This window comes from Tenrec ecaudatus, chromosome 4, assembly GCF_050624435.1.
Source record: "Tenrec ecaudatus isolate mTenEca1 chromosome 4, mTenEca1.hap1, whole genome shotgun sequence".
NCBI lineage: Eukaryota > Metazoa > Chordata > Mammalia > Afrosoricida > Tenrecidae > Tenrec > Tenrec ecaudatus.
In genome coordinates, this window is record NC_134533.1 from 123786068 (window position 1) to 123799458 (window position 13391).

The following is a 13391-nucleotide window of genomic DNA, read 5'->3' on the forward strand; positions in this document are numbered from 1 at the left end:
ACTGTAAGGGGTTGTGGAGGGGGCAGGGGTGGGGGGTGGGGAGTTGCACAGGCGGTTAAATTTCCTTGACCTTTTCAACCTTCCGTGTCACCCACCCCCACGATCTTATTCATGCCTTTCTTTGTTCACAGCATATATTGCATCCTCGTCAGTGATGGGCTACCAGGACTCAGCGCTGCTGGGAGGGAGCCCTGCCTAGTGGGCGGGCAGCATGTTTCCTACCTCTAAGCCCCCCTGTCCTCCATCCATTCACAGATTACTCATGTGCACTCCAAAGAGACATTCTTCTTCAGGGCCGACTCTACCTCTCTGAAAACTGGATCTGCTTCTACAGCAACATCTTCCGCTGGGAGACGCTGGTAACGACCTGGGCTGGCCCTTTGGGCTCCCCCTTGACCAAGACTGAGCACACTGACCCCGCTTTTCCCCTTTTCAACAAACCCAGTGTGGTGCTCATGACGCATAATGAACAGCAACATGCCCCCCGAACCTTGAAGGATACCTCATTCTGAGTCCCAGTAATGGGATCTGCTCTGACAGGCCTTCTTCCTCTTCCTCTTGGGTGTGGAAGAGATCGTTAAGAGCATTGTCTTTGCGCAATGGCACTGATCCCTGCAGAAGGCAGCACAGCAGAGTAGAAAGGGTCTTGGCCTTGGAACTCAGAGGAACTGGCTTGTACCCTTTGAGACCTGCTGCTCATTAGCTATGTTAGGTTCATCCTTTATTCTGTCTTTGCCTTTGTTTCTTCATCGTCATTTAAGGTGAGGAATAAGATAAATTAGACTTTTCTGGTCCCATTCAGCACCAATGTTTCAAAATTCTTTGCATGGCAAATGATGATGGGGTAGATTGTGTAGAAATGAGAAATGATGATGGGGTAGATTGTGTAGCAACGAGAAAGCACCCAGGACCAAGAGTCAGGATATCCTTGGGCTCTACCTGAGGCGTGGATATAGCCGAGGGCTAGGATTTCTATGAAAGGAGGCGTTCACCAGATGATCTTGAGTTTAAAAGATCCTTCCTCGGGTTAGAAATATGTAAGCTATATTTCCTGGGTCTGACCTGGTACCATAGCACACTCTTTGCCTGATTCTGTGACACTTCTTGCTTGTTGTGTGCTCTCTGTTCCCGTGGGGATGCCAGCTGGCAGTCCGTTTGAAAGACATCTGCTCCATGACTAAAGAAAAAACAGCTCGCCTCATTCCCAATGCCATCCAAGTCTGCACTGACTCAGAAAAGGTAAGTGGAGCCCAGCGCTGTGCTCTCCACTCCCGGCGCACCCTGCTTGCCCTACTCTCTTACTTCTGCTCGGAACTCGCCCTCGTGGTAGCTGTTAGAAGTGAGGGATAGAGATTACAGGAAGAGTCTCCATGGTGGGCAAGGGAGTTGGATTCTGAGCCAGGAACGAGGGTGGCGGGATAGAACTTTGAATTTGGAGCCAGAACACCGGAATTTGGGTTCGGCTGGGTTGACTAGAGAAACAAATCTAGAGCCACTTACATATGTCTAAGATAGAGCTTTATGTCATGAAGTAATTATTTATCGAGAAAACAGCCCAGTCCAACTTGAGGCTCAGAGTCTCGTACTAGTCCATAAGTCTCTCTTCAGACTCACTCAGCTGCGTGCAATGATGCAGCGTGCAGGAAGGTCACGGGCTGGTGGGCGCAGAGTTGTGTGCCTCCGGTGGCAGTGGAAGCGTCGCGGGGCTCTGGCGGGTCTCAGAGTGGCCGCCAGCAGGAAGGTGAAGGCAGAGAGAGAGAGAGGGCCTTCCCAGCAGCCTCAGGAGAAGGCCAGGCTCACAAGGAGCTTCCATCAGGCTGTAACTTGATTGACAGGCTACACTCCACCCCTATTCTTTTATATAGCTTCAAGTTGCCATGAAATTATGTAGCTACCACAACATTCTATGGACCTTCTCTGCTCTTCACTTCTCTCATATATAAAATGGAACCAGCAAGACATATTTTAGCAGAGTTTGAAATGCCATCACATAGGACATCAAGTCAAAAAGTATTGCTGTAAAAATCTAGAACTCTTCATTAAGTAAAAGTATTGAAACATGAAGCGATTGTCTCTCAACATATCTTCCATATAGGCCCATAAACCTCTGAAGGTTGGATTTCTGTCTCACTAACTGCCGAAGAATTCTGCACTCTTGACACCACATCAAAGCAGTAGTTTGGGCCATCCTCCAGGGACTCAAATCATGCTGCTTTGAAATGCTCTCTGAGTTTGAAACACAAAAAGAAGTCTCCAGGGGCAAGATCAAGGCTGTGGGGTGGAAGGGGTAGGGTTCCTTGGGGAAATTCCTGGAGGCCAGCCCTCACTATTCTGTGAGACAGCCCTGTGACAGTCAGTGTCCACACTATCTAAGTATGCGCTCACCATGGCTCATACGTAACCGCTGAGCTCAGTGTACTTGCGGGTTCATTATTGGTTACAAAAACATATCTTAGAACAGCTTTCCTGGCGTTTTTCTTCGCGTTACAGTTTTCAGTGTTCTTAAAACTTCATAGGAAAGTCCCCATGGTTGTCCTGTGTTCTTAGAAAATCTATCAAGCTTACCCCTTAAGGATCCCGAAACACAGTCGCCATCACCTTCCAAGCTTACCTACCTTGACTTGACATTTCCCAGAGGATCCTCTTGAAGCCAGAGTTTGGATGGAGCCTTACAGAGACTAAGTCTCATGACCAAGTATTACAAGAAATCCTGTCGACAGCCTTCCACCGATGGCAGCGACATGCTTAAACATACTTTGCCTGGAAGAAATCAGTGCATGTATGACCAGAGCCCTAGCAGCGATCCTTTCTAACTCGGTCTTCTATTTGAAAACACCACATTGGAAGTTTAATTGCTATACACATACAGATGATTATTTTTGTGGGTCAGTCCAGCAGCTGATCGCTCACGGAAGTCATCCAAGGAGTCTGACATGGTGCGATTGTCCAGCTCATATGGAGGAATTTGTTAGATAAAACCTATGACAGAAAATACTGTGATCTTTTACCTTAAACCAGAACATGAAGATTGATAGCTTTAGGCCCAGGTATGGATTAGGTTTCTGCAGAAAATGAGGTCTACGTTGCTCTTGAACTTGGGCAGGTCCATGGCTTTGGGGTCAGGAAGTCTTTGGTTGTGGTACTCACCAGCTCTCTGATTATACAAGATGCTAGACCTCATGATGTCGCTGCTCTCCTGCCTTGCATGTTAGCAGTCATGTATAGACTTTCCAAGGTTTTTGTGTGGTTTCAATGGAACATCTGTGGGAGAAGACAGGGCTTTCTACTCCTTTAAGAGTTACAGAGCCTGTATCCTCTGTCCTGTGGTCATTATGAGTTGATATTGACTCGATGGCAACGAGTTTGGTCTTGGTATGGAGTATCTTATACATGTTCAGTAAAAATTTTGGTTTCGGTTGCCTTCCTACTGATGTATAAATTCTACACAGGCTGGGACCTCTCTGCTTTATTTGCTGATACTTCCGCAAATATTTAGAATTGCACCTGTTCCCTTCTAAGGAAAGCTTGGAGGATTATTGAAGCACATACTTACGTGGGCAATTAGCTACTCAGGCCTTCAGTGTGCTGACCTGTCTCTTTAAAGTCCCTTTGTCATGATCACAGAGAACTAAGAACGAATAGTATTGGGGGTGTAATTGGTAACTTCTCTCCAATCCAGCACTTTTTTACTTCATTTGGAGCCCGAGATAGGACGTATATGATGATGTTCCGGCTCTGGCAGAACGCGCTCCTTGAGAAGGTAAGCTCTGCCCAAGACTTCCATCCTTTGGCCTCAGGATGCACACGGTCCAGGAATATTCCTTCTCCCAGGGATGGACCTTTCGGAGAGGTGTTTTTATTGTGGATTTGCCACTGTTCTGGAAAGCCCCAGACTTGCCATTTCACACTGGTAATGTTGCCCTGAGCCCTGAGAGTAGCATATCCACTTAAGTGAATGGGCACCTTGCCATCAGGAGTAATGGACTCCTCCCCTCAGGCCTTGCCCTGCTGGCTGACGACGCCAGTGTTTACAGAGCACCCCAGGGGACGCAACTGAGGCCGTATCATGGTCATGCCCACTCAAACGCTGTTGGGGTGTTGGGAAACCATCTCTAGTCCAGGAAAAGGACACAAGGGAGTGAGTGAGTGAGTGAGAGTGTGAGTGAGTGAGTGAGTGAGTGTGTGTGTGATGACATATATGTTTATAAGTGTTTGCATGAATCTTCCTGGACTTGCCCAAACTCATTCTTGTCTGAAGACAATTGGGTTGATTGATTCTGTAGAGTTTCTTCTACCCTGAGGATTTGTACCTCTATTGTAAATCCTGTTCCATTATTCAGTTGGAGATCCTCTGCCATTATCAAGAAGGGTACAATAATAATGTATTTGAGTCTCAATGGCAGGTTTGAATTTTCAGTCCCTACCCGCTGTCGTTTCTAAGTAAGATATAGATCCATGCCCGTGGTTCCCAGCTGTCCTCACGGAAGCACTTTACGAACCTTCCTGATGACAGGGACACCTAGCTGACTGACAGCAGTCAGGTAAACTGAGCCTGGTGGTCATGACTGAAGTGAATTGTGAGGAAGCATAGGGGATAGTTTAGCCAAGAAAGCAAATATGCCCCAGGCAAGGTGTGCGTGCACATAATGTCAGAGAATGGTAATGGGGTCTAGGTGAAGTTAGACAGATGCCTTCCTCTGCGGTCGTGAAGGCCCGAGATGAGTCCTGACTATACCAGTATGGGCAGTTCGCTGAAGTCATGGAACCAGAACTCTGGCTTGTGACACCCCAACAACTACCTTTTTCTTAAGGTATACCTTGAAAGAATGAAATCAGAATGCTCCCACATTCTTGATGACAACTGTGGTTTCCAGTATTTTTAAGTTGTTTTGTTTATAGGATTTTGACTGCTCGTGTTTTTCATATGCTAATCCCTGGCACCCTTCCTCCCAACCTAAAATTCATTCATGGTTCCTCCCTCTGTCCTTCGCCTCTCTCAACAGCTCTGAGTCCGGTGAGAACTCTGGTGTTCTTTGGTGGATTGGAGACTAGGTCAGGGCACCTTTGATTTCCTACAGAGTGCAAACAGAAGCTCTGAACCTTTGTTTCCTACCCTCGACGTCTCAGTAGCCCGAGTAGCGTTGGTTTCTGCCCTACAATGTAGACCTTTCGATAGCCACCGAAGGTGGGGGGTTACCACCCTCAAGAGGGCAGTCATCAGTCCCATTCTCCAGACCATTGAAGGTACAGGCAAGGAATGACTAAGCCTTTACTAAACCAGACTTCAACTTAGGGATATATATCTTTGCTGAAGACCCTGAGAAGTGGGAAGGAGGGGCCCAGGAAGGCTGCTGCTCTCCTCGTGGTTCATTTAGGGAGAGGTAAGTCCAACTCAGGGCCTCTGCAGAGAGAGAGGGAAGGATCTGAGCCCCTCTTTTCTCCCCCACAGCCTCTGTGCCCCAAGGAGCTCTGGCACTTTGTTCACCAGTGCTATGGGAATGAGTTGGGGCTGACCAGTGATGACGAGGACTATGTGCCCCCAGATGACGACTTCAACACAATGGGGTGAGCTAATGGCAGGCTGCCCAGGGAATCGGGCGTACCCTCCAATGAAGACCCCCCTGAGGAGGAGATAGGAAAAGAGGGAAGTCCTCAGTGGGAGGTTGGCGTCTAAGTAAGAGCTCAAAGGCAATGTACAGACTGAGGGCAGAGCAAGCAGAGGAGTGTGGCCGAGCAGAGGAAACAATGAGAAGAGGAGAAAGCTGGGGTCAGGGGTATAAAGGGTCAGATACTGATGGCCTTTTGACCGAAGTGATGATTGATCGTGTTCAGAGTAAGATGAGAAGCGGTGGAAGGTTTTGCACAGACAATTGATACGACCTGATTTAACATTGCAACAGGTCCCCAGCCACAAATAGACTGGAGGGGAGCAACGGTAGAGTCAGGGCAATGAGTTAAGAGGCTATTGAATTAGTTAGTTTAGATGAGAGATGGTGATGGATTGGACCACAAGGGTAACAGTAGAAATAGTGACAATTGGTCTGCTTCTGAGTATATTTCTAAGATAGAACCAAAAGTATTTTGAAGGATTTGCTGCTGAATCAGAGACAGGGGCGTGTGAAAGAAAGGAAGCAAGTCTGACTTTCAGTTTGGGGTTCATCTGGGAGGATGCTGAGAAGGACAAGAGAGGCAGGGCGGGTTTCAGGAAGGGTCAGGAGCTCGGGGTAAGGCAAGTTCAGAAGTGAGATGACTGTAAGGCGGCCAAGTGGAGAAGCCAGACAGGCATTGGGTGCATGAGTGTAGAGTTCAAAGTAGCATTCTAGGATAGAGACACAAACGTGGACATTATGAAGCATTACTATCTCGGAGCCTCGATGGTAGTGTGAGAGGTATAAAGCCATAGAAAGCAAATACAGAGCTCTGGCTGTATAGTGCACATACCTGAGCTCCAATACAAATTGCAGTGCCGAATAGATAGTTCTACCACTTAAACTCTGTGAGTCTCCATTTGATGATCTTAAAATGGACACTGGTTGACTCAGAGTGGTTCTCCTCCTGGGTCTGGAAACGCTGAAGCCCGGTGTATTGTGAGTCAAATGTTGATCATGGTGCCAACAGTGCGGACGACTGTTCTCCTGGGAAAGCTACAGTGGCATTCCTGCAGTGCCCCTGGAAGGACACCGACCTGCACCTGCAGGCAACTGCCCCTCAAGTTCGAAATGCTGAGGAGTTAACTAGTTATCAGTCAGATGATGGGCAAGGCCCCCAACAGAGTCCTAGCCATCCGGTGGGGAGCCGGGTAGATAATCAGAGCCCACAATCTGATTCTTATGGTTAGGTACCAGTGGGAAAAATAGTTACTCCTGGTAAGGAGTCCCTGGGTTAGGAATCCCGTTACTAACACAAAGGTTGGCAACTTGAACCCACCCAAAGATGCCTCCAAAGACAAGCCTGGGATGGAAGGTACCTTAGAAAAAGTGAGCTTGGGACCAAATATTTTACATGGGGTAGAAAGATTTCTTTGTGTGGTTTGAGAGAAGAAGCTTTTAGGGGAGAAAGGAGGCATGTTTGAGAAGAGGAAGACCATTTAAAGCACAGAAGCAGAAAGTCCAACATTTTGGATGGAGAATGAGGCCTGACGTCTCTTAGACTAGTTTGTGGTTTTGACCACTGAGTTTCATGTGGGCTCACCGGTGTCTTCTCTCCCATCACCCTGCCTAACCTTAGCTACTGCGAGGAGATCCCTGTAGAAGAGAATGAAGTGAATGACAGCTCATCCAAGAGCAGCATAGAGACCAAGCCAGATGCCAGTCCACAGCTGCCCAAGAAATCCATCACCAACAGCACACTGACTTCCACAGGGAGCAGCGAAGCCCCCGTCTCGGTATGGACAGGAGCCCTTTGCGTCTACCCAGTCCTTACTCGAATCCACAGGAACCTAGTTCAGGGGCATCATGGAACGGATGATGCTCTCTCATTCTAGCACCGATGCTCCAGGGTCCAGAGTTGGGTTCTAGGTACCTCCTCAATTCCAAGAGCACAGAACCCATTCCTGGGAGCAGCTCCCTTTGCCCTGCCTGTGTATTAGCTTTTGAGTCTGTGGGCCCATCTTAGACCACTTCCCGTGTTCTTGCTCCATCTTTTTGCCAGCATCCTTCACTGACCTAATGTAGAAGAAGGGGATAGAGTTTGGTGCTAAAGCCAAGTAGAACCTGGTATTATACTCAGGACTCCTGACTCAAGTCTGTCATTTGAGGACTGCTCGTGGTGGGTACTTAATTCAGTTCCTCTCTTAGGGTTCTCAAGGGAAACAAAACCAAACTCCCTGCCATCGAGTCAACTCTGACTCGTAGTGGCCCTGGAGGACAAAGTAGAACTGCTCCTGGGATTTTCTGAAGCTGTAAATCTTTACTGGGGAAAAAAGCCCCATTTCTCTCCCACATATAATCTGCATAGTCCCTAAAAACCAAACCAATTGCCATCAACTCAATAGCAACTCATAGGGTTTCTGAAACTAAATCTATCCAGGAGCAGAGAGCTTTCTCTTTCTCCCTCACAGCATCTGGTGAGTTTGAACCTCTGACCCTATAGTTAGCAGCTCCACAGCTAACCCACAGCACCACCTAAAAAAAAAAACAACCAAAAAAACCTCACTGCCATCAAGTTGATGCCAACACACAGTGCACCTAAAACAGGGTAGAACTGCCCCTCTGGGTTTCTAAGACTAATTCTTTACAGGAGTAGAGAGTCCCATCTTTCTCCCAAGGAGGAGCTGGAGGTTTCGAACTGCAGACCTTGCAGATCACAACCCAATGCGTAACCGCTCACCACCAGGATAGTGCACTATCTGGTCACCAAGAGGATGGCTGTTTGAGTCATCCAGCGGCACCTCAGAAGGAAGGGTCTGGTCATCTGCCTCCATACAGATTAAAGGCAAGAAAGCTCTTTGATAACCTTCACCCAATTCACAGTTTTAAAAAGAAGACTCTTGTGGAGAAATTCTGCTCTGTAACACACACGGCTGCCCTGTGCCAGGATGGCACGATCTGACAGCAGCAACGTGGAGAAATGGAGGTCAAGATGCAGATCTGCAGAGTTTGATGGACTGGTTTTTAGGAGTTGGCTCATGCAGTTGTGGTGTCTGGCAAGTCTAAACTCTGTAGATGAGGTGATAGCCGTGACATGCCCACAGGCATGCATCCCTGTATTTGTAAGGCAGGTGACAGGAAGAGGAGGAATCCTGGCAAAATGTCTACTTATAGTCCAGAGGCAGAACGCACCCGAGGGAAACTCCCGCCTTGCTCTCTTGACCTCTGAATGATAGGCCAGGGCCCACCGACAGTATGGAATGCAATGGACTTTACTTAAGGCCAGTGACTTAATCACATGTGTCTACTGCATCTGGGCTGGTGTTTGACCAAGCAGCTGAATACCACTGCCTAACCAATGTGCCACCTAAAATCACAGCTTGTATCCCGACAACCGTCAGGTGGAGTCTGACTCGCAGAGGCCCTCTTAGGGTTTCCAAGCGTGTACATCTTTATGCAAGTAGAAAGGCTCATGGCTCTCCCACTGGTGAGTTGGAATCCCCAGCCTCGCAGTCCGGTACTCAAGGCCACCAGAGCTGCCTTCACAGCCCCTAGAGTGGAAAACTGTTCTAGGTCCTTTTCTCTCCCGTCATCTCGATTGAAAGTCCGGAGTCCTCATGGTGCAGTAGTTACGAGCTTGCCTGCTACTACCGAAGTCAGTGATCACAGCCCACCAGCCGCTCTGCAGGAGAAACACGTAGCAGTTAGGTTGCCATGAAGACGCCCGACAGGACGGCTCTCTTCTGTCCTCTAGGGTTGCTAGGAGTCAGAATCAACTCAGCGTTAGTGGGTTTGGGATCAAAAGTCAAAGTCATCTCAGCAGCAGGCCAGTCACTGTGCCACCACCCACCCTTCGGGGGTGCATCTTCCGAGACCGGGGGTGCCCTGGGTGCCCACATCTCTTCAGAAGCATGCCGTGCATTGCCAGCATCTTTGGGGGTGGCTGCGATTTTATTTTCAATCTGTTGTATCGACATTTCTCTAGCATACCTTCTATGTATGATTTTAAACAATGAACTATTCCAAAGCAAACTCTCGTGATCTACTTGTCTCAAACAGAAAAATTTTAAAGTCAAAGTCAGACACATAGAACTGTAGAACTACCTGTTAGTTGTTTATTCACTCATTCAATAAATAGGTATGATGTGTCTACGATTTGCATTTTTGTCCTACCATTCTAGACTCTGGAAGGTATAAGATATGGAACCAGAACATCTGTCTTCTAGGGCTTCATTATAGAGGAGATAGAAATCAATGGAGGAAGAGGACAGGATGGATCCTGGCACACAGAAGAGGAGGTGGCGTGCCTTAGTAAAACTGTCTCAGGAAAGGCAGCCTTGTGTTCCATTGACTTCGGGCGCAAGACCACCCGGACTTAGGATGGAAGCAGTATTCATTTCATTCCTGGTCACCGTTTTTTGCCTCTGACATTAATTGTAAAGGGGAAACGATTGTGCCTGTTCCCATCCTGGGCTAGTAGGACATTGTGCTTTAAATACACTTAGGAGATCCTTTGAGCGTTGGGGATGAGGCACTGCCTTGGGATAGGCTGGCATTGTTGTAGGGTGGTGGCGAAGTGGTCCCAGGATGCATGATGTGACTGATGGGTGGCGTGACTAGCTACACCGGCGAGGCCCTAAGGGTGAGCACGAGAAGATGGCATCGTGCACTCTGTGCTCACGTCTTCCGTGGCAGAGTTGACTTCTAGCCCTGCTCCCAAACAGCTGTATCTTGAATGGGTAGGCTTCTCTGACCTAGACCTCCCGAATCTGTCTTTGGAGACTAGAGTCAGATCAGATTGTCTCTACTGGGTAACTCCTCTGTCTCCACTCCAGTTTGACGGTCTTCCTCTGGAGGAGGAGGTGCTGGAGGGTGATGGGTCCCTGGAGAAAGAGCTTGCCATCGACAACATCCTAGGGGAGAAGATTGAGATCATTGCACCGGTGAACTCCCCTTCATTGGACTTCAATGACAATGAAGACATCCCCACTGAACTCAGTGACTCTTCTGAGACTCATGATGAAGGTAGGGATTTGAAAAGAGGCACAGAGTGGTCCTTCTCTTTATCTGAAGATTAAAAGGCTGGATGTCTATACGTGGAGCCTGGTCTCTTAGTACCTGGTGAAAGCGTGGGTAACAGAGTTTTGTTTTTAAAGATACATTTCGTTATTAGCACACATTCCTTTTTGCGGGTCCTCGTCTTTCACTGCTCAACAGTTAGTGTACTGCCTACCGTCTGGTCCCATCTCCAAATGGACCTCCTGCTGGTATGAGTTGTTCTTGCATCTCTGCCCTTCACAGAGATCCTTCACACAGATACAATGCAAGAAAGGTGCCAGTCAGCTGCTGTCTGGCAGCAATTAGATTTGAATGGAAATTTTCTCAAGATAAATGCAAAACCATTAGTGTTTCCACTCTGAGGGTTTGTGGAAAAGGCTTTCCTGGTCATGTAGCTATTGAAGACTCCACTTCTTTCTAATAGTTCTCAGTAGAGACCCTCTTACTTATCCCTGCATAGGGTCAGCTTCTGAGACCTCACTTAGGACAAGGCAACTTCTTTTTTTGACAGGTTCATTAGCACGCCATCCACGTGCCACTCACTAATTCCATTACAGTATATCAAGAAGAGTCACACAACTGGCACCGTATTAAATTCTAGAACCTTTTCTTCCTTATACTCATTGCTATTCGTGTGATATTTTTCTAACTGTGGCAAAAATATACACAACAAAACATTCTCCAGTTCCACAACTCATACTTGTATACTTCAGTGCCATTGATTGTACTCCTCATGTGGTACAGCCATTATTGCTAAGCTTCCCAGTTACTCCACCATCATTCACATACACTCACTCCCCCTAAGCAACAACTCTCTCCCCTTCACCCGCGGTCACCACTGGTCAGGTTTAGTTTCTTCTTTTTCTTCTTTTTAAAGTGGATTTCTTGATATAGTATTGACATACATTTCCATGGTTAGATTGCTTTTTAAATGAGTTGTATATTGTATCGCAATCAATTCGAGTGCCCCTGCCCCACTCCCACATTTATTGATTGCTCCTGTGACAGCGCCTCACTCTCTGTGCATCTACTACTGTGCTTCACAAACTGGGAAGCCCAACAGAAACAATTTGAAAATGCCAAAAATAATAAGAATAATATAAAGATAAAATGCATATAAAGAAAAAATACATATAAAGAGTAAAGACCCCTATCAATAATTAAAAGGCCAGGGAAGAAATTTTTGTGATGGAACAAGCAAGAAATACTTGTGCCTAGAACAATTCAGGACGGCTCAAGATGGAGATCAACTGAACAAGTGTCAAATTATACCATTTTTGCTCCACCATAATCAAGTTTATATTAATCTCTATCTGACAGTAAAGCGTTTGAGGATCCTTGCCTGTGGTTAGACGTGACCTGCCAGAGGCTTAATCTGACTAGATCTCTGCAGATAGATTTTAGGCTCCCACTGCCCCCCACAGCCTTCTCCAAATTGAGTGTTCACAGGACAATGCTACTTCTTACAGGCCAAGGAAAGAAGTCAAATCCTCAGTGTTCATTATATTGGGTGGTGGTTTACCTCCGTTGACTTGGTAATAAGGCGATAAGGAAATGGTTAGCGTTCATTTGTTCATCTGCAGACAGCCTCCCCTGTGGTTTCCCTGTAGTAGTTTCATGACCTGTTATTAGTCTCTCACCCCCAGCCAGCATCCAGGGCCAGTGGAAATGGTTGTATAACTTGGGTACCACATGCCTTTCCCAGAAACCAGGATGTGAACATTGACCTGCTGTGCCGTGCTCCCCTGCCAGTCATAGGCACTGCCCTTGCAGGATGCTCCTCAACTATTCTGTAGTCTCTACAGAGCCCTAGCAGTGCAGGAATGCCAGTATCCTGCAAGAGACCACATCACCGCCTGTAGTGGGGCAGTGCTGGGCGCTGTGCAGTGCTGAGGCCTGGGAAAGAACCAGACAGTGCACACAAATCCACAGATGGACGCTCCCGGAGCAGATGAAACAATTCAGAAGAGTACAGTTTCTTAAAATGAAATCATCAGAGAGGCGAGGCTTACTTACCAGCTGGGTGGACACTGGTGCAACCGCCAAGACAATGGCCCTTACCCTTCACGTCTTGAACGGAACTCATCTCCACAGTAGAATAAGCAATCACTTAGGATCAAAAGGACAGCATTTGCCTAAGGACAAGGCTCAGCGGGTGAGGAAAGGTGGAGTGGAAACAGGAGACGGGCATGAAGTAGCATCTGTTTTGGTCCACTGAGGGGATGGATGAGTTGAATTAGAATGTGCATGAACTGTTGAGTGAGGTGAGCGTGAAACTATGATCTGTAAACCTTCACCTAGTTCAACATTAAAAAACAGAGGCCACTGTATGGAAGGAGAACACACCTGTGCACTTGAGGACACAGCCATCAGGTCTTGAAACTTGGATAAACTGTATTCCAGATTAGTCAGTGCCCCTCAAAGATGCCATTCATTCCTAACTCCATTTCATGCCAACTGATGCTTTGAGTTAAGGCAAGCTCGGGAATTACCACAGATACTCATGTATAATCCAAGTTTTTTCAGCACATCTGAAATGCAGTTTTGTGCTTAAAATTAGGTACCTCTGCCGATAATCGGGTCAGCTTATACTCAAGTATATACGGGAGTCCTTTATTTGAATGTTAGTCAATCATCAATGGAATTGGGGAGGTTCAATTGTGCTTGAAAACAACAGTGAATCCCCTCTTTTGAGAGCAGAGTGCCAGCCAGAGTGAATGGTGTGCTCCCCCCCCCCACCCCACA

At 47.3% G+C, this 13391-nt stretch overlaps 1 protein-coding gene across 5 annotated transcripts in view; it reads left to right on the forward strand.

The window, feature by feature from the left end:
• Positions 1-13391, forward strand: part of GRAMD1B (GRAM domain containing 1B) — a 336257-nt gene that overhangs the window by 304409 nt on the left and 18457 nt on the right. For all 5 annotated transcript variants that reach the window (XM_075546737.1, XM_075546735.1, XM_075546736.1 and 2 more), the window contains 6 exons: positions 256-359; positions 1144-1239; positions 3680-3760; positions 5450-5565; positions 7228-7384; positions 10424-10613. In XM_075546737.1, coding sequence (XP_075402852.1) covers positions 256-359; positions 1144-1239; positions 3680-3760; positions 5450-5565; positions 7228-7384; positions 10424-10613 — 744 coding nt within the window. The remainder of the gene's footprint in view (positions 1-255; positions 360-1143; positions 1240-3679; positions 3761-5449; positions 5566-7227; positions 7385-10423; positions 10614-13391) is intronic.